This window comes from Fusarium redolens, assembly GCF_020744475.1.
Source record: "Fusarium redolens strain MPI-CAGE-AT-0023 chromosome Unknown BKA55scaffold_9, whole genome shotgun sequence".
NCBI lineage: Eukaryota > Fungi > Ascomycota > Sordariomycetes > Hypocreales > Nectriaceae > Fusarium > Fusarium redolens.
The window spans coordinates 676,637-694,897 of record NW_025763672.1 but is presented as its reverse complement, the minus strand read 5'-3'; the positions used below and the strand labels follow the sequence as shown (position 1 = coordinate 694,897).

Here is an 18,261-nt window from a genome sequence, read left to right as displayed (position 1 = left end):
TTTGAGTATATTGTAGAATCTATAAATCCAAAGGTGCATTTCTTAAAATACTATTAATCGCCTTTAAGGTATCCTTCCATACTTGAGTAGTTGTTTGCACAGAACATACGTAGATCAATCAATGCGCCTTGAGGCTGTGCAATTCGCCCCTCCCCCTGGCCCCCTGTAACTGTCCCGTCATTGCCATCCACTAAATCGGGGTCTGGTGCCTAGTTTCAGTGCGCGATCTGCCCGGACATAACTGATAAAGTCCCCATCAGAGCCACTTTTCGACATCCCATTAAACCGCCCTCCTCCATCCAACACCTCACCTCAGCTCACGAGGATATTCTTCACCATCTTCTTTTTTTCTTCCTTTTATCAAAACAAACTACTTTTTCTACTCTTTTTTCTTATATCGTAAACTTCAATATGCTGTCTTCCGCTGGATCGCTGCTTATGCGGCGCGATAACATGCCAAAGCCTGATCTTGGCTATGAGCTTCAGCAGCTCCCCGACTGGTCGAGATTCGTGTTCCTCGCCAACTTCATCCTCTTCCTCCCTGTCTTCATTCTCGTAAGTACTACCTTTACTGATGTTTATCTTTGCGCGCTAATACATGTCTAGATCAACTACACCTTCGAGAAAGTCTTCCCCGTTCTCGCCATCGTCGAAGATGAGAAGCCTCCCGCTTACGAACCTCTCCCCGTCGAGCCTCTCGCCAACGATGACATGCCCAAGCCCGCTTCTACATCTTCCGTTCCCGTCGCTGGCCAGGGCCGTCCCGTTACTTCATCTTTCCGAGCTACCTGGCGCCTACTCCGATCAACTGGTGGTTTCCGCGCCCTCTTCCGTGGTCTGCCCTGCTTCATCGCCCAGGCTATCGTCACGGCACTTATCAACGGCATCACCTATACTGTCATTCCTTATTCTTTCGTTCTGTCCAACTTGATCGGTTCTCTCGTCTGCGTTCAGCTCAGCACCGCCTGGGTTCACATCGTCATCACGCCTCCTTCTCCTCTCAAGTTCTGGAGCCGTCTCCCTCCTTTCAAGACCACCTTCGCCGCCACCTGGAGACCTACTCTCATCTTCTGGGCTGCCTCTCAGATCGTCAACCTTGGCACCTTCGGTGTTCTCTACCTGTTTGGCGGCGACCAGACTACTGAGATTCCTCAGCTTCAGGGTCTTGGCAGCGTTTTCGGCATCCTGCTCGTCGCTGTCCTCCTCCAAGTTGCTGTTCAGATTCCCGCCTACGTTGTTCTCGTTCGAGTGCAGGCCTCTCTTCTCCCCGCTGACGCCGACACCATCATTCCTTTCGACCGCTCTTTCAACGGTCGTATCGAGCCCGTTGTTGTTGGTGGCCTCGGCTATGCTACCGTTCGCGACGCCTGGTCCAGCTTCTCCAAGTCTGCTTGGCGCCGTATTGTCATGCTCAGCGTCAAGATCGTCGCTGTCACCTTCGCTGCCCTCTGTGTCATTTTCGCCGTTATCATCCCTCAGGTTATCCTCTTGGCTGCCATGGGAACTGACAATGGTGATGACAACAAGGACATCAAGATGTAAACGAATGATCAGCGCTTTCTACGACTTGTCACCTGATGATATCCCCTTTGGTTAACTGCCTAATGTCCTTGTCAGCAAAGGCATGTAAATGGTTTAGATTGTAAAGCTTTCGGTCAAGAATACCACTCTGTTATAGCTCTTTGATATAAGCAAAAAATACAATAAATGTTTGTTAGAAATTCAATCAATTCATTGACTCTCTTAAACTTCGTGCCTTTAGCTATGTGGTCGTGACAAGACTCATGCAAGCTTCCTCCACTGCTGCTGATATTTGTCTCATCTCCTATCCTCTCTCCTTCGACTCATCTCGTCTCATCTCGTCTCATCTCGTCTCATCTCGTCTCATCTTTCGCGCCCAAAGCGCCAGCCATATAACAATCCATCCATCCTACCATGGTCCCATCGCGATACCTGTCATAAATCCAAATCATCGTAGCCGCCCCATCCTCTATCGCCTTCTGTATAGTAGAAGCAGAAAAAAGACAAAAACAGAAATCGGGGACAAAGTAGAAAGCAGCAGAAGAGAAGAGAGAAACCATTTAGAAAGCTTTGTCGAACGGGGGCATCGTTGAATGGAAAAAGGGGGGGGGTATGAAAAGGAGGAATGTTTGTGTCTAACAGATCTGCTCGCAACGCCGTGTCCATAAGGAAAAAAGCAGCGAGCTCTTTTTTCTTTTATTTAACTTTTCCTCATTATGTGTCTATGACTTTGTGAAGAACCAACTGGCACGCTTGCTGCTGCTACCACTGCTGGTGTTGCCTTCGCTTTGGCCCTGAAGGTTCTGGATCGTGGGAATGCTGGGAGCATCGTTGCCACCGCCGCCTCCTCGAAGAGGCTTGGCGATCCTGCTGCCGGCGTTGGCAAAGCTAAAGCCACCAGGCGAGTTAAGACCACGAGTGCTGCCAGCCTTGGCCAGCTCGAGTCGCTCCTTGACAGCGGCAAGTTGAACCTCGAACCTGGATAATTTGTTAGTCAAGTTCATTAGAAAGGAGTGTCATTCAGGGATACGTACTTGTGGTTCGCAGCGGCCATCTTCTCCTGACTATCCTGTAGCAGGCTCTCTAGGCTCTGGATACGCTCATTTCGAGCAATCAGCTTGCGCTCAGCGATAGCAACCTCCTTCTTGAGAGCAGAGTTCTGCTCGACCAACTGGCGCTGAACCTGGGTGAGTTGCTCCAGGTTCCTCTCGAGGAACGCCATCTTCTTCTGTTGCGCCCTGTTGTTGGACGATCGGAGGACGTTGTTATATTGCTCTCGGGTCTCGTCAAGGGAAATCTCGAGCTCGACAACTCGTTCGCATCGGTTCTGAAGGTCGCGCATGAGACTCTTCTTCATGACGTCAAACTCGGCGATCTGTTGCTGGATCGTCTTGCCGTTAGCCATTGGCGCAGTGGCGCCTGCCTTAACGCGCTGTTGAAGATCATCAATAAGGGTCTTCATTCTCGTGTTCTCAGCAGCCTTCTGAGCAATGTCCTCCTTCAACTCTTCGACAAACTGCGACTGAGCAGTCTGGCGGTTGGCAAAAGCGTTCTCAAGTCGGGCCTTGACCTCCTCGATATCTTCGGGGCCCAAGTTACGGGTAAGAATCTCCTCGTACTCGGCCTGGACAGCCTCAAGACGGGCTTCAAGTTCTTGCCTCCTCCTTGAATCAGACTCGCTTGAAGAAGTGCTGTACATGGAAAGCTCTGCTTGTCGAACGATGCCCTGGGTCTCCACCAATCGAGCCTTGAGTGCCTTAAACTCATCGGGTGCGATGTTGTCGCCAGTTGCACTGAGGTCATGAAGCGAGTCGACTTTCTCGATCGTCTCAGCGATATGGCGCTCATTCTCGCTAAACACATCGCCACCCAAGTCGAAGCCAGCCATCATCTTGGCCATCTTCTCAGCCTTCCTCTTCTCCTTCTCGTCGAGAGCAGCACCACTCTCCTTGGCGCTCATCTTGACGTCAAGGAGCTGCTGTTTCACCTCGTCGAGTTCGGTGGTGAGTTCCGAGTTAGCCTCTTTCAAAGCGTCCATTGTGATCTGAGCTTCCTTGCTCTCGAATGTGAGCCTCTCCAGTTGCATCTTGAATTCGTTAACCTCGGTCGTGAGCTTCTCGTTCTCCTTGCCGACTTTGCTGTCGTGATCCTTGAGGTACGCCAGCTCCTCCTTGGTCTCCCGCAGCTGCTTCTCAGCCGATGCAGCTTGAGACTCCTTCTCCGAGATCTGGTCCTGCAGTTCGTTCTCTCGTCGTAGGAACTCCTCCCTCTCGTCCTTGTCAAGCGGTAGGCTGGGAGTGCCAGCTCGTTCGGATATCGCAGGTGTTTCTGATCGGCTGTCTGCTATTAATGAAGGAGTGGATGGTCGTGTCGATGTCCTGGCATCAGCCTTAGTTCTAGCAACGGCGTCGATAGCCAAAGGTGTGGCCCATCTCTCCTTGGGGACAGCTTCACCAGCACGCCACATCTGGATTTCGCCCTCGAGGGAGGAGATGTAGCTCTCGAAGTTCGTAACCTGTCCTTGTGCTTTCTTGAGAAGGGATTTGAGTTCGGCAGGACTCAGCTCGGCGTTGACCTTGGCCTTGTTCTTGATCGACTTGGCTCGCATACCGAATCTTAGTGTACCCAATGTTTCGGCATCGTTGTAACTACTGGGCGAACAGTTGATGATAAGGGTCGTCCGACTGTTACCACCGAGAGATTCTTGCAAGATACGGGTCAATTTGGAGTCTCGGTAAGGAATATGTGAGGATTTGCCATCGGTCAAGGCGTTGATGACCATTCCCAGGGCACTCAAACTCTTGTTGATCTTTTTGGCTTCCTCCAGAGTCTGTCCACTGGCACCGGTCTTGCCAACTTTTTCACTACCGGCCAAATCGACAAGGAACAGCTGTCCGCTTTTTGCTGAGCCGGTTTCGACATTCTTTTGTGTGATGGTGATAACAAAGATGGAGTGGGATCGTGAGGACTCCTGGTTCATGTTCGTGGCGGCGACTGCTCGGGCATTTCCACCTCTCCTCATGACTTCGTACACTTCTTGAACACTCGAGACGTAGATTTCCAAAAGACCTTTAACATATACACCTCGGTTCTTCTCTTCGTGGACGGGCAAGTTGTCGTTCTGCGGTGCAAGCAGATCTCGAATTCTCTCCATGTAGATTTCCATATAACTGACGCGGACCGTGTACTCGATCGTGCCGGGACTCGACATAATGCTGGCAAAGATCTGCTCGACGATACGGGGAATAATACCTCGACCTTCATCGTCGTCGATGTTGGTGCCCATCATGGTATAAGACTTACCGGCACCGGTCTGGCCGTAAGCGAAGACGGTTCCGTTGTATCCATTGAGAATATCGTCGACGGTAGATCGAATCGAAAAGTCGAAGATGTCTTGTTGTTTACATCCCATATCAAAGACTCGGTCAAAGGTGAAGCTACCCTGCGCCTCCTTGGACTGCCGAACATGTTAGCTGTGAGGTCTCACCGTATGTTACTGTTCACAGTAACGCAACGCAAATGGCACAACATACGTCGAGGGTACAGGTCTCCTCGCCATCGAAAGATACGATGGGCTTTCCGCCCGACTCAAGCTCGACCTTGTTCTGAGGTCGAAACCTGGCCACGACCTTGATACTATTTGCGGACGACATGTTGAACGCAGGCTGTGTGTCACGCAACAAACGTTATCATCGGCCGCGGTGCTGTCGTCCCGAGAGAAAGAAAAAAGTCGGGCTCGATCGTTGGTTGCTCTGAAGCGAACCTTCAGGGGGGGGTGAGGGGGGTCGCAGAAGATGCGGGCCGCAATTTTGTTGCAATGAGCCACAAATGGCGGCGAGAGGAGGGGGAACGACGACGGGACCTCAAACAAAGAGAGACGAGGATAAAGGGATGTTTGGACTTCAATAAAAGGAGATAGCTCTGAGCAAAGGCCGAGTCGCGGATGCAGATCAAGGCAGAGCCAAGATGCAAGCAGGGTTTCGTGATTCGCTAGCAGGGCGTACGTTGTATGTATATAATAATATGCACGATAATGTTGTTTAGGTGTGGTTTGCCGTGCGATCAGCAATAAAAAGTATCGACGACAACAACAAATGAATGCCAACCTAACGTCCAGGTGTGTTGTTGGCAACCAGAGGCGGTGGGCATTTGTTGGAGAACGGGTCTGAAAAGTGATAGGTCAGACACAGAGAGACGCGCGCCAAGAGGGGCCGAAACGGGGAATCACCTCAAGTGTGAGGGCTGCTCAGGGGGGTGGTGTCCTATAATTTAGGGGACTCTTTAGAGGTTTTGGTTTTTTTACCCCTTAGAGATTAGGCCTCCCGGAGTGATGTGCCCAAAAAGAACGTTGAACTTTGAGGTTCAGGCCCAGATTGTTGGTCCTGTTTCACTCGACCGACGCAATTTGGAGATTTGCCGGGGTCTTTGGCTTACAGATATCAGGTATCGGGTTGCTGCGTGGAGGATTCATCACTGGTGCTGTCAGTAGTCAACACACTACCTATTATGGTAAATGGCCAATCATTAGCCTCAAGCATTCAATCCAATATTAACTGCATTAAATTGTCCGTTGAGCGCAATGCGTATTTTACAAAAGGAGGACATTAAGTTCATGCAACGATAACAAGCTTCCTTGGGCAAAGTGTCACATGAAACCTAATGATAAGAGTCATATACATGTCACCATTCCTGACAAGCAAGGACACATAATGCATCCCCACTGTTTGACACATTCCACATCATTAACAAGCATAGTTCACTTGACTCAGAGTCATTCTCGGGCAATAAACAAAGGCGCTACAAGAAACATTAAACTCCTCTTCATGATGAACCCTCGTGATATCATAAGCTAACGTTCCCGGGGCTTCCTGGACGCTTGCAACGCCTCGAATGCAGTTTAGTCAGTTCAAACTCCTCGCACCCAAAACGCCATTTACATAAATGCTTGCAACTTTGGGCTGCAGAGCACTTTCACTGTTTGAGCAACCTGATCTGTGCCTTGCTGGACAGGTCGACGTTGGCATACCGTTCTCTGTCCTTTTTGAGTTCGGCCGTTCAGTCTTCCCAGCTCTTCTCCACTGTCTCTCTGACACGCTTGGTGTATTCCTTTCGGTTGTCCTTGTATAGGTTGGAGGCTTCGACGTTCGCAGGTGAACCAGTGTTAGGATCGTTAAGTAAACTATTGAATATCAGCACATGCACGTACTCCGGCTGTTGGTTCTGCTCACCTTTGGATACTGGTCAAGACAGCAGCGACATCATACGTAGGACTCCATCGATTTTGCAGAATGTCGAGACAAAGCTCTCCGGTGGCGTAGACGTTGGGGTGGAACATCTGGCTGATGAACTTGACTTGGGGAGGCTTGTTGGGATATTGCTCTTCGAACTGCATCACAAGTCGAAAGGTGCCATCTTCAAACGGAGTGTCTGCGGGGCCGATGATGACGGCGTTCCTACAAGACGTATGATGAGTATTGTGTTCAGGATCGGCGATGTCGACGAGGGCGTACGAACCAGGTCATGACATTGTCTGGTACAGGTGAAGCAGAGACGCCAGCGGGGGGGTCGGTTTGCATGCGCTATCGTGGGAGTCAGCGAGGTTTGATTTGGAGGTGTCCGTTAAAAATGGCGAACCTTGAAGTCTCGCATGAGACGGCGACGAGCAGCGGTAGACATGATAGCGACTGGGTCCGAAGGCGAGAACGGATGTAAGGATAGAAGTTGAGTGCTGTTGAAAGAGAGAAATCGTGACGTGAGTCCTGCGCTTGACTGATATTTCTACCAAGCGTGAAACTATTTACATGCACGATTCACTGTCTCAAGATTTGGCGGTGCAAAATGATGAGCGGAGATGGAGATTGGTCATGGACAGGCTGGTCGATGATTCGGATTCCACAGCGGAGGAGTTAGGTGATACAATCTACCAATCAAGCATGCTTATCGGTCTGGCCTATCAATGTACGGTGAGCGGTCCACCCAGCGTTCGGCTCACCTTCTCACCGAGAATGCCGCACGTGACACGGCCGAGCCGCAACAACTTTTGAGGGCATCCCTGGAGCCTATAAAGACTTGAATGGTGTTTGATTTGCTTTATAAGCACAAATTCTCTTTCTAGTCTTAGTGGGGAATTTTCTTTGGACAAAATTGATTGCATAATTATATACTAACTGTCAAAATGCTTATTTTATATCCCCCACTACCCGGAGCTTTCACATGGTCGCGGGGGACGAAGGCCGCTCTGGGAACTAAACTATGGGATTTCGGAACCGACAACTAATTCCGATGAAGGAGAAGCTGCTAAATTGAAATAGAGTGCACGACAGAGATATAGATAGCGGTGGAAAGAGTCCGTCCCTAGATTTGACAAAAGATACTTCCGACTTTGAGGCCACGGCACCGTTTGACTTGTACCCCAGCTTCGACGTCACCTGTAAACTCCCCCGGATTTGTAGTCTCGGCACGGGAGAGCTTGTGGCCGCCACCTCGGGCCCTCCCCCGCTGAAAGCCGAAGAGGACCGAAGCGGATGTATATTGCCATATTACTACGATACCCGAGGTCGTCTTCTCTTATTATTAGTACAATCCATTCCCATCCTCTTCTTTCTCTCCCTTCTGCCTGTCTAGTTACGCCTTGATACCCCCCCATATACATCAAAATGTCTGTTACTCAACTAAGATCCGCTGGCCGGCTGGCCCAGCTTGCTGGACATGTGAATGGAGCGCGACAGTTCTCTACACGGCCTGCTCTGCGCAAGGAGATCCAGGACGCCTATATCCTGAGCGCCGCTCGAACTCCTACAGCAAAGGTACAGCGTCTCTAAATCGACTGGTGTTTATATCGGCGTATTAACATTTATCTAGTTCAATGGCTCGTTCCTGTCAGTATCAGCTCCTAAGCTCGGCGCTGTCGCCATCAAGTCCGCCCTGGAAAAGTCAAAGGTCCCCGTCGAGAAGATCACCGATGTATACATGGGCAACGTGCTTCAAGGCTCTGTTGGTCAAGCGCCCGCTCGCCAGGCCGCTATCTTCGCTGGTCTACCCAAGGAGATCGAGGCGACCACTATTAACAAGGTCTGCGCTTCTGGATTGAAAGCCGTTGCCCTGGCTGCTCAGAACATTCAGCTGGGACTGTCAGAGGCACAGATCGCTGGCGGAATGGAGAACATGTCACAGGTCCCATACTACGTGCCCCGCGCCAGTGGTCTTCCTGCTTTTGGCCATGTTAAGATGGAGGATGGTCTTATTAAGGACGGTCTGACTGATGTCTATGATCAATTCCACATGGGCAACTGCGCCGAGAACACTGTCAAGAACTACAAGATCACCCGAGAACAGCAGGACGAGTACGCTATTCAGTCATACCGCAACGCGCAAAAGGCGTGGGCTGACAAGGCCTTTGCCGAGGAGATCGCTCCCGTTACCGTCAAGTCACGAAAGGGCGAAACTGTTATCGACACTGATGAGGGATTCGCCGATGTCAAGTTCGACAAGATCCCTACCCTGAAGCCCGCTTTCGTTCGTGACGGAAGTGGCACTGTTACCGCGGCCAACTCATCGACTCTTAACGATGGTGCTAGTGCTCTTGTTCTTGGAAGCAAGGCCATTGCCCAACAGTACGGCTCTGGCTCCCGTGTCTTGGCCAAGATCTGCGGTTATGCTGATGCCGCCACTTCTCCCATCGACTTCCCTATTGCTCCCGCCAAGGCTGTCCCCATTGCTCTCGAGCGTGCCGGTATCACCAAGGACCAGGTTGCCATCTGGGAGTTCAACGAGGCTTTCGCCAGTGTGATCTTGGCCAACTCCAAGATCTTGGGTCTGGAGGGCGCCAAGGTTAACCCTCTGGGTGGTGCTATCTCGCTGGGTCATGCTCTTGGTAGCTCTGGTTCACGAATCCTGACAACTCTGCTACATCAGCTGAAGCCTGGTGAGTATGGTGTTGCTGCTATTTGCAACGGTGGTGGTGCTGCGACTGCCCTGGTTGTCCAGCGTGTCGAGTCTGTATAAAAAGGGTTATGAGATATAACGATAGAGGATTTATGATTCATAGTAGAGGAACAAAGCAAAATAAATAAAAATTGAATAACAGCAAGAAAGATCATTTCAGTGCAGCTGGTATTTTTTACCTGCTATATGTCATTATATATAAGGACCAACTGCTTAGTAGTTGTCATGATCTCTGAGTGCAGGGTAACATGATGAGCACCTGCAATCCCATGTTGCTGATAAGCTGTCATGATGAGCCCTCATCTTACATAATTATAATAGTTATCCTTAGTCCACTGGGGAAATAGATTTATCTCTGGGCACTAGACTTGAGTTTATCGACTGATAATAATACTGTTCTAATTGGGGAGTGTTTAGGAAGAACAATGGGGGATGTTCTTGCTGCTCTGTTCTCTGAGACAGTGGAGCCATACTATTTTCCACTCACTCACTGGCCTTAGTTACCTGGAGGCTCATCTCAACCTGACCTCTCAACTCATTCTTCACCATCTTTCTCCTTTCCTCAATCACCACCATCAATCGCGATGCCTCTAGTCCTCGACTTTCTCACCCAGATTCGTAACTTCATCCGCGCTCAAAATGGCGACGAGCTCCGCGCCTGGCTCCAGGTAGAGCCCAATTCTCCTCAGCAATATCACAACCTCGCATCCGAGCTACGATCTCAATTCCGCCAACAGGGTCTTGACAACATCGTTGAAAGGACATTGCCCCAAGAAGATGACGTTCCAGAAGGCCAGGCTACGGTGTGGCCTGGCTTTGTGGCCTTTATGAAGGATTATATGGCCTTTTGGCGCGACGTAAATTATGATGATTTGCTGGGCGCGCATCAATTGCTCAGTGGTCTTGTCAAGTATGAGTTCCCACACCAGATGCGATGTTACAATAGCTAATGTCTTCTATAGCTCTTGTGCAACAGCTTTTGCGCATCCTACATACGGCGCCATGCTACTCAAGACGAGCATGTCCCTTTCAGAGACGCTGGCTCGTCTCACAATGTCTTTGAACAAACGCCCGGACCTGGCGCGTCGTCTACGTGCCGTAGACGAGGATAAGAGCATCGCCGAATCCTCAGCAGAAATCATTCAGAAGATCTTCACAACATGTCTCACAGATCGATCCAGTGGTCGCTATGCGAAACCAGAGGGTAAAAAGGTTGGCGTTTACATGTTTGCCAATCTCGTCCTCAAGCTTCTCTTTGCAGTATGTAAAAGCCCAATACGTTATATGATAGACAGCTGACCAGATGAAAGTGCCGAAGAACGCATCTCGCCAAAATGATCTTCGTCAACATTTCCACCATCTCGCCGCCACTGTCTCTCTACCCAGCTGCTCAGCGCGTTACCTTCCTCTACTACCTAGGCCGCTTCAACTTCTCAAACAATCACTACCTCCGGGCTGCACTGTGCCTTGAAGAAGCATATCTTCAAACCCCTTCACAGCTGGTCTCTCACCGGACAAACATCCTCACCTATCTTATTCCCTGCAATATTCTTCTTGGACGCTTCCCATCACAAGTATTGCTTCAACGTCCAGAATGTCAGACTCTGGCACCTGTTTTCTTTCCGATTTGCCAGGCTATCAGATCTGGTAACTTCATTCAATTCCAGCACCACCTTGCGCAACACGAGACATGGCTCTTTGACAAGGGCTTGCTTTTGACCCTCGGTAACCGACTACGACCTCTTCTCTGGCGCTCACTAAGCAGAAAGACTTTCCTCCTCACATACGTCCCGCCAACCGATGCATCATCCCGAAAAGCCGCGACACTTGACCTTGCAGACCTTCACACACTCGGGATATACCTTCAACACCGTCTCGAAGGTTGGCTTCCAGCGGGTCCAAACTCACTTGGTCGTTCTCAAAGCGTCAACCCGCTCCTTATGAAAGCCCTCGAAAACAATGCTCAAAATCCCGAAGCCACATCTACACTAGCTCCGCCACCCGGAGGGGCCAAATCTCTCCGGCCTAATGAGGGTATGATCTGGGGTAACGCAGAGGTCACATTCGAGGACGTGGAGATGACTGTTGCAACGCTTGTTCAGCAGGGTTTAATGCATGGGTTTATCGCTCATGGGCAAGGACGATTTGCAATCATCGGTGCCAAAGCCAAGGGCAGCCCTGTGCTTGCTGGCTGGCCCAACGTGTGGCAAATAAATCGAGAAAGGAGATATGAAGACTACGATCCTGATGAGGTACCCGGATGGGTTAAGGAGTAAAAAAGAAAAGGAGATGGACAGTTGAGTTAGACTACCTAGCTTGGATACTTAGATCATAACTCATCTTGATGGCGTTTGTATAATATCATTTCCTGTATGATACCCAGGGGATAGTAAGATTAGAGTATGGCTATAATATGAGGATGTACTTGTGGCAATCAAGACGACCAGACACATATTTCTTTTCAATATTTGCGTGCGACAACGTTCATCACACCCATCAAATATGTCTAATCAAAAAAGTGTTTTTATAATAATAAGCCGAGATGGCCGAGCATCATCCCATCGACTAAACCACACCATCTCCTGCTTTTTCAACAACCGTACAAGAAGTCCCCCCCTAAACTCTCTGATTCATGTGTGCATACGTCGTTAATCGCGAGAATAAACTTAAAACCATCGCTTGTTTTCTCCAAACATCCAAAAAGTCTCCAATGTGTGCAAAAAAGGGTATATCGACCGTGAAATGAAGCGTTGAAACTTGTATATAATGCCCACGGGCCCACAAGAGCCCAGACACGGACTCTTGAAAGATATTATACCCGGGGCGGGTATTAGCAACTAGACTTCCCAACAGCCAGAAGACTGCTTAAGTAGTCTAGTAATAAGACAATAGACACTATCGCCGATAGGTAGTTGGCTTGATAATATATGTAAAGTACCAGTAATAAAGGAATGTCGTAGAAAATAGTTTCTGTGAATAGAATGCCAGCTGCGTCAAGACAGCGGTACATGGTCGTCAAGGAATATAAAAATTAGAAGAAACAAGCGGCGGCGATGAATGCGACGACAAGGCCAGCGACAGCAGTGTTGCCTTGGTGGCGACCTGCCTCGTTTTCCTTGGACTGAGTAGGAGCCGCCCCAGAGTCGACCTCAGTGGCTGCAGCGGTCTCCTCAGTCTCAGAGGTGGTGTAGGTTGAGGTTCCGTTCTCACGGAAGATACCAGGCTTGACAGTGGGATAGACCTTCTTGGTGGACTTGTGCTTGGTGGTCTTGGAAGTAGCTGAAGTGAAGATAGTTGAGGTAGGCTCCTCGGTGGCAGTCTCAGAGGATGTCTGCTGCTCGGTGGTGCTGCTAGTCTCAGCAGAAGAGGTGGTTTCAGCACTAGTAGTAGTGCTGGAGGTTGAGGAAGTGGTGGTAGGGAGTGCTGAAGTGGTGGGCTCGGCGGTAGTCGAAGGCTCCTCAGTGGTAGAGACAACAGGTTCCTCAGAAGTGGTGACCTTGGCCTTGGTTGTGGTAGAGGGCTCAGCCTCAGCGGTAGAAGACTCTGTCTCCTCGTCGTCATCATCGCCGCCGGATGAACCTTTGCCAGAAGAGAAAGCAACGATCTGAGCAGTGCTGCCCTTCTGCACGGTAACAACACAGAAGGCAGCGCCACCAGCACCCTTAGCAGAAAGGCTGCTGCCAACGTTGCCCTCACCCTTAGCAGGGTCGATCTTGCAAGGAAGACCATTGCAACCGCCGTCGGGGCACTGGATCTCAACACCGAAGTCAGGCAGCTTGCTCTTCAGACCTGAGTCCTCCCAGATAGGGTTCCATCCAATCTTGACAAAAGTCTGACCGTTGGCCTCGGTGTTAGCACCGGCAACGTATGGGCTCCAGTTACCAATGGGCTCAGACTCAGTACCCCAGATGCAGCCCTCCTCGCCAGTACCAGGGGGGTTGATGTAGAAGCTATATGATCGTTAGAGATCTTCGATGATCAACGAAGCTTAAGTAACTTACTGAGCAGCGGTGGAGCACCAGTATGAAGATCCGGGAACAGCCAGAGTTGCGCTAGAAGTGACAAGAGTAGGGATAAGCATAGCCTCGTTACCAGGCAGAACAGTCTGGCACCAAGACATCTTGGAACCACACTTGTTAACGGCCTCAATGGAACCAGTGCCAGAAACACAGTTGGGCTTGCCCTTGAAAGGCTGCTCAATTTCACCATTCTTGTTACAGAAGAGGCCTCCGTTCTGAGAAGTGTTAGTTGAGTGCGTCGGAGTTACTGAACAATACAGGTCAGGCGTACCATTGAAGCGGGATATTCATAAGTGGAATCCGGATCCCATTGGTTCATAACCATACCGGGCTTGCAAGCAAAAGGGCAGTAAGATCCAGGCTTGCACTCCTGATCGGGGCTCATAGCCCAACCGGCGTTCTTCGCATCGGGAGTGACGGCGACCATGTTGGGGTCATCGCTAGGGAACTGACATTGTCCACCACGCTTCTCAAGAGTCGAAGACTGAACGGGAAGATGTTGTCGCAAGTGCTCAAAACCGTTGTGACGGTGACCGTGTTGCTTGCCAGCGACCATTGATGGCGCAGACAAGGCGCCCAAAAGGGCAGCCGAAAGGTTGATGAGTCTCATTGAGATTGTCGTCGATGAATACGAGTCGATTTCGTTTCGGTAAATTCCAGAACGGTTGTTCTTTTTCTATTGCGCGAATACCTCCAGTCCTTCAACTATTGTCACAAACGAGACATATATCCTGACGGGTGTTTGGTAAAGAGTGTAATTGTCGTCGAGCAACAGAACGAGTGATGCAGCTGACGAGGAAATTCGATGAACTCGCGGACCAGCGACAGAAACGTTTTAACAAAGCAAGGAAACAAAAGAATGAGTGACAGGCAAGGAAGCAAGGACATGAATATTAAGAGATCGGCAGGTCCACGAGATGGATATGGATCCCCAGGAAATGAGCCATGGGCAGAAGCGCGGGCACCAGCACAATCACCCACAACAAGGAGATTGAGCCGTAGGCGAGGGCCTCGTCTGAGTGGGCTCGTGGTCAGGGCCCCATGCTGAGCCATGGCCTCACGGTACCTGCATGGACTTGAGAGACCCTGTTCTTGTGTGGATGCTCTCCTGTGACGGAGGGTCCAGTAATGTAACCGTCTCCAATCAGACGTTGACTTGTCTGACCCCTGGCCTCGATCTAGCCAATCCTGTTGAGACTGTGCCTGGTTCGAGTTCTTGGCTCAGGGGATCACGCTCGGAGCAGATTAGAGTCAACCATATCATGTCAAGCTGATGCTTAATTGTGCAGCTGTTGATGCCAAAGAGGGTTGGCTCTGCGGCCATGGAACCAGCATCTTCGGAACGAGGGCCGGATGGGGCAACGGCATCGTTTCCCATGAAGACTTGCAGTAAGAGAGATTCTGGGGTTCATGTCATCTAACCACCATTGTCTCGGTTCTGCTTCTTGTTCAGATTCAGATTTTGATTCTGTTTTGTCTCGTCCCTGATTTTAGGAACGGCGTGCATGTGCCATTGCACTCTCGACACACTACCCCTGGACTCTTTCTGTGGCTTGCAACAGAGACTCACATTGGTTCGTTGGCTCTCAAAGCCCCTAAACGAGTGGTTTTTCCCGCAGTCTTTGCAACCATGGTTCCTGGGCCAATGTGTCTTGGGTTAGCGTTCAAACAGTCCCCAGACGGCTCGGAGCCACAACTGACTGCATGCTCAACGCGTGCTGTGCCACTCACAATTGGCTAGGGAGACGCGCTTGACCGGGCGAGACTCCATGCTGAAATCTAGAGGGCGAGTCAGCTCTTCTCGTCAAAATAAGATTGATGGCAGCAGTCACCTTCCAAAGAGGGGTCAGTAATTTCACTGTTTGTTAGTGTATTCGGCTGAAGATCGACGTCATGCTCCCCTGTTTAGTGTGAATGTCGGTGGAATAAAGTTGACAATATCCGTATGAGAAACGACAAGTTTCGGGATAATATAAACTCATTCGCGCCATCTCGATTTCCATGAGCCGCTTATACGAGTAGTATAAGTCAAAGATGTCGTGAAACAGAATGATCAGGAAGAGATCGAGAAAATCACACTCACACGTGACTCAACAGCTGCCTTCCCTTTTCATGGAGGTTGACTCGATTTTCTTACATGATGAACCTTCCTCATGGAATCCATCGCGTTTCGAATATCGGCGTGATTCAAACTGAAAACTGTCTTAGAAATTATCAATCCCTTTTCCTTCAGCTGAACGATGCATTGAAAGAGGGGCATAATACGATACGAGCCACTGAGGATCTGAATGTCGCTTAAAATCGCTAAACATTCCTAGGATTTATAGCATCCGGGGACTGATCAATGCATATTATCCATGCAATGCGATAAGGACAAGCGATTCATGCTCGCCATTTACATTCTGCCGGTGGGAATTGATAAGTTAGAGGTGTCAGGAGATGTGTTGAGAGGATGATATGCTGCGACGGTCACCCTTATCCATTCTGCCAACTTCTGGTCAAGTTGAGATCTTGAGATCCATGGTGATGGAATGTCTCGGTAGTTTAGTAGTATAAATCAAGCATAGTTTCTTATACTATGATTCAATTGGAATCTGTACCATACCAAGCCATTACTTGTGACAAGGGCCCATTGATGGGAGGCTTGAGATTGAAGCAAAAGACACGATGCTCCAGGGTAAATGCAAGTTTACGATCGAATCAATCAGATCATGGTCGGTAGTTGACAGTTCCAGAACTGGGCGTTTTTCCAGTGGATAAAGTGTAATTTAAACATCGAGAGCCATGTCTCGTCTCAACTCAAAACAACAAACAATGAAAATGACGAGCTCAGGCGGGAGTGGCGCACGGCATAGAAGAACAAAGTGGATGATGACCTGCATGGCGTTGAAGCCACAATAATAAAAGGTTTCAAGTTTCAACTATTGGAGTTTGTTTCTGACGTCTGCCAAACACATGGCTGAAAGTCGAATATGATTGACTTACACTATTGAAGTTGAAGTTGGTGACTTAGGTCTGATTCTCTACATGATATGCATGCAGCCTGTTGAACAAGTTAACAACAAGTGATTGAACTGTTGTGAGAATCACAGAAAAAAGATAAGCGAAATGTTTACAAATAGTGGAGATGTTTCCTCTCATTCTAGATAAGAAACAAAACACCTCTAAATCGGCTGTGCTTACACACATAGCCCATAGAGGCCGACGAAAATTATAACATAAACCCAGAATAACCAACAGCTTATTCATTCAACCTGGGGAAACCTGGCCAACAAATCTAACAATAACATCTCATTCGACACTTTTTACCGGATCATTCAGACTCCGTAAGAATAAATGCCGTTGGTGCTGACAGGAATCCATCGCAGAAGCGCTTACTCGATATTTTTGGAGGAGGGGTCGGCGACTACTGCGCGTTGGCGTCTTGCACAGCCCACGAACCCTCGAAATAGCGGCAAACCACCAATGAGAGACAATCGCTCAGCACCAAGGCCGCTAGGATGAGGCTGGTAAACAAGACGGATATGCCATCTTCCGTAGGATGTTTCCTATTTTTGACTGTGCAGAGCCTCTGAGCCTGTTTGTTCCTGGGTCTGACAGCTCAGCATCGTGAGTCTTGTGCCTGGGTTCATGTGGTTATTTGAAGATGAGATTTGGGTATAAGAAGATGGTGGTGTCCGGTTGAGATTGGAGATATCATCCATATCATCACTCAAGCATTACAAGTCTTACAAGTCTTACATTCATAACAATCTCATCTCATTCTCCTCTCCAAACTCTATACTTCAACATCTCTATCATTCACAATGAAGTTCACCACTGCTCTCGTCTCTACCGTTCTGGCCTTCACCTCTTTCGCTGAGGCAGCTCCTCGCAACACTCGACGAACAGATTCCAGCAAACCTCTCAGTCTGACTGCTCAGCTTCGACTTGCTGATACGTAAGCAGCCCCCAATAATGACTTGGCTAGGACACATAACTAACATATCATCAGTGCCGCTGACCGCTTTGCTCTTCTCCCAGATGACGATGACTTCGTCTTCGACTTCAACAAGAAGCAGGATAACCCTGGAAAGGGAGGCGAGATCATCGCTGCTAACCGTGCCAACTTCCCTGCTCTTGTTGGTACTGGTGCTGGTATGGCCTTTGGCAGAATCGATCGTAAGTTTCTCTTGCTGTACCATCTCGATATAACAACTCTAATATGTTATTAGCCTGCGGCATGAACACTCTCCACGTCCACCCTCGCTCTGCCGAGCTCCAAGTCGTTACCTCCGGCCGTCTCATCACAGAGATGGTCCCCGAGAACGGCGTCCTCGACAAGGATGGCAAGCGTCGTGTTATCCGCACCGAGCTTACAGCCAACATGATGACTCCCTTCTACCAAGGATCCATCCACACTCAGTTCAACCCTGACTGCGAGCCTGCCACCTTTATCGCTACCTTTGCCACTGAGGACTTTGGCACTGGCCAAATCGCTGATGAGCTTGTTTCTCTGAGCGACGATGTCATCGCCGCTACCTTTGGCCAGAGCATTGCTGGTGAGGATATTGACAAGGTCCGCCAGGCTGTCCCTAAGAGCATTGCTCTTGGTGTTGATAAGTGCCTCGAGACTTGTGGCCTTAAGAAGCGATCCATCTAAGATGGACTTGCACTATCTTTCTTTCTTCATATCATAGCACGTAATGAGCATGTGAGCGATGTTTCTTCCCCTGGCGTTGTTCTTGAGTTCAGTAGCATTTAGACGGAGATACCCTAGTTCTACGCAGTAGATATT

The 18,261-nt window shown here is 49.5% G+C and overlaps 7 protein-coding genes across 7 annotated transcripts; 4 read left to right on the top strand and 3 right to left on the bottom strand.

Moving 5' to 3' along the window:
* Positions 1-292: 292 nt before the first annotated feature.
* BKA55DRAFT_569854 (uncharacterized protein) lies at positions 293-1,726 on the top strand. The gene is made up of 2 exons (XM_046192965.1): positions 293-555; positions 607-1,726. The coding sequence occupies exons 1-2, from the start codon at positions 412-414 to the stop codon at positions 1,540-1,542; spliced, it is 1,080 nt and encodes a 359-aa protein (XP_046048535.1). The 5' UTR covers positions 293-411; the 3' UTR covers positions 1,543-1,726.
* A 517-nt stretch (positions 1,727-2,243) lies between these two features.
* Positions 2,244-5,174, bottom strand: BKA55DRAFT_690856 (P-loop containing nucleoside triphosphate hydrolase protein; the record flags this gene model as incomplete). Its single annotated transcript, XM_046199572.1, has 3 exons — positions 2,244-2,499; positions 2,556-4,978; positions 5,055-5,174. 3 exons carry the CDS (start codon positions 5,172-5,174, stop codon positions 2,244-2,246), a joined length of 2,799 nt encoding a protein of 932 aa, XP_046048534.1.
* Positions 5,175-6,475: 1,301 nt separating this feature from the next.
* BKA55DRAFT_383819 (ubiquitin-conjugating enzyme E2) lies at positions 6,476-7,395 on the bottom strand. Its single transcript, XM_046185972.1, has 4 exons — positions 7,156-7,395; positions 7,036-7,100; positions 6,750-6,974; positions 6,476-6,700 (listed from the first exon to the last, which is right to left on the bottom strand). Exons 1-4 carry the CDS (start codon positions 7,195-7,197, stop codon positions 6,577-6,579), a joined length of 456 nt encoding a protein of 151 aa, XP_046048533.1. The 5' UTR covers positions 7,198-7,395; the 3' UTR covers positions 6,476-6,576.
* A 782-nt stretch (positions 7,396-8,177) lies between these two features.
* On the top strand, positions 8,178-9,525 carry BKA55DRAFT_540160 (Thiolase, N-terminal domain-containing protein; the record flags this gene model as incomplete). Its single annotated transcript, XM_046190226.1, has 2 exons — positions 8,178-8,327; positions 8,383-9,525. 2 exons carry the CDS (start codon positions 8,178-8,180, stop codon positions 9,523-9,525), a joined length of 1,293 nt encoding a protein of 430 aa, XP_046048532.1.
* Positions 9,526-10,049: 524 nt separating this feature from the next.
* Positions 10,050-11,741, top strand: BKA55DRAFT_594620 (uncharacterized protein; the record flags this gene model as incomplete). Its single annotated transcript, XM_046195692.1, has 3 exons — positions 10,050-10,375; positions 10,428-10,725; positions 10,776-11,741. The coding sequence occupies 3 exons, from the start codon at positions 10,050-10,052 to the stop codon at positions 11,739-11,741; spliced, it is 1,590 nt and encodes a 529-aa protein (XP_046048531.1).
* Positions 11,742-12,496: 755 nt separating this feature from the next.
* Positions 12,497-14,094, bottom strand: BKA55DRAFT_540158 (uncharacterized protein; the record flags this gene model as incomplete). Its single annotated transcript, XM_046190225.1, has 3 exons — positions 12,497-13,415; positions 13,467-13,699; positions 13,756-14,094. The coding sequence occupies 3 exons, from the start codon at positions 14,092-14,094 to the stop codon at positions 12,497-12,499; spliced, it is 1,491 nt and encodes a 496-aa protein (XP_046048530.1).
* A 2,918-nt stretch (positions 14,095-17,012) lies between these two features.
* Positions 17,013-18,256, top strand: BKA55DRAFT_383566 (RmlC-like cupin domain-containing protein). Its single transcript, XM_046185971.1, has 3 exons — positions 17,013-17,424; positions 17,479-17,645; positions 17,699-18,256. Exons 1-3 carry the CDS (start codon positions 17,291-17,293, stop codon positions 18,124-18,126), a joined length of 729 nt encoding a protein of 242 aa, XP_046048529.1. The 5' UTR covers positions 17,013-17,290; the 3' UTR covers positions 18,127-18,256.
* Positions 18,257-18,261: the final 5 nt, after the last annotated feature.

Bases quoted from the DNA above. Each gene is read 5' to 3' on its own strand.
- BKA55DRAFT_569854 (XM_046192965.1), top strand. From the start codon at position 412: ATGCTGTCTTCCGCTGGATCGCTGCTTATGCGGCGCGATAACATGCCA. The intron at 556-606 runs GTAAGTACTACC...ATACATGTCTAG, and splicing joins TCCTCCCTGTCTTCATTCTC to ATCAACTACACCTTCGAGAA.
- BKA55DRAFT_383819 (XM_046185972.1), bottom strand. From the start codon at position 7,197: ATGTCTACCGCTGCTCGTCGCCGTCTCATGCGAGACTTCAAG. The intron at 7,101-7,155 runs GTTCGCCATTTT...CTCCCACGATAG, and splicing joins GTCTCATGCGAGACTTCAAG to CGCATGCAAACCGACCCCCC. The intron at 6,975-7,035 runs GTTCGTACGCCC...TACGTCTTGTAG, and splicing joins CCAGACAATGTCATGACCTG to GAACGCCGTCATCATCGGCC.
- BKA55DRAFT_383566 (XM_046185971.1), top strand. From the start codon at position 17,291: ATGAAGTTCACCACTGCTCTCGTCTCTACCGTTCTGGCCTTCACCTCT. The intron at 17,425-17,478 runs GTAAGCAGCCCC...ACATATCATCAG, and splicing joins CAGCTTCGACTTGCTGATAC to TGCCGCTGACCGCTTTGCTC. The intron at 17,646-17,698 runs GTAAGTTTCTCT...ATATGTTATTAG, and splicing joins GGCCTTTGGCAGAATCGATC to CCTGCGGCATGAACACTCTC.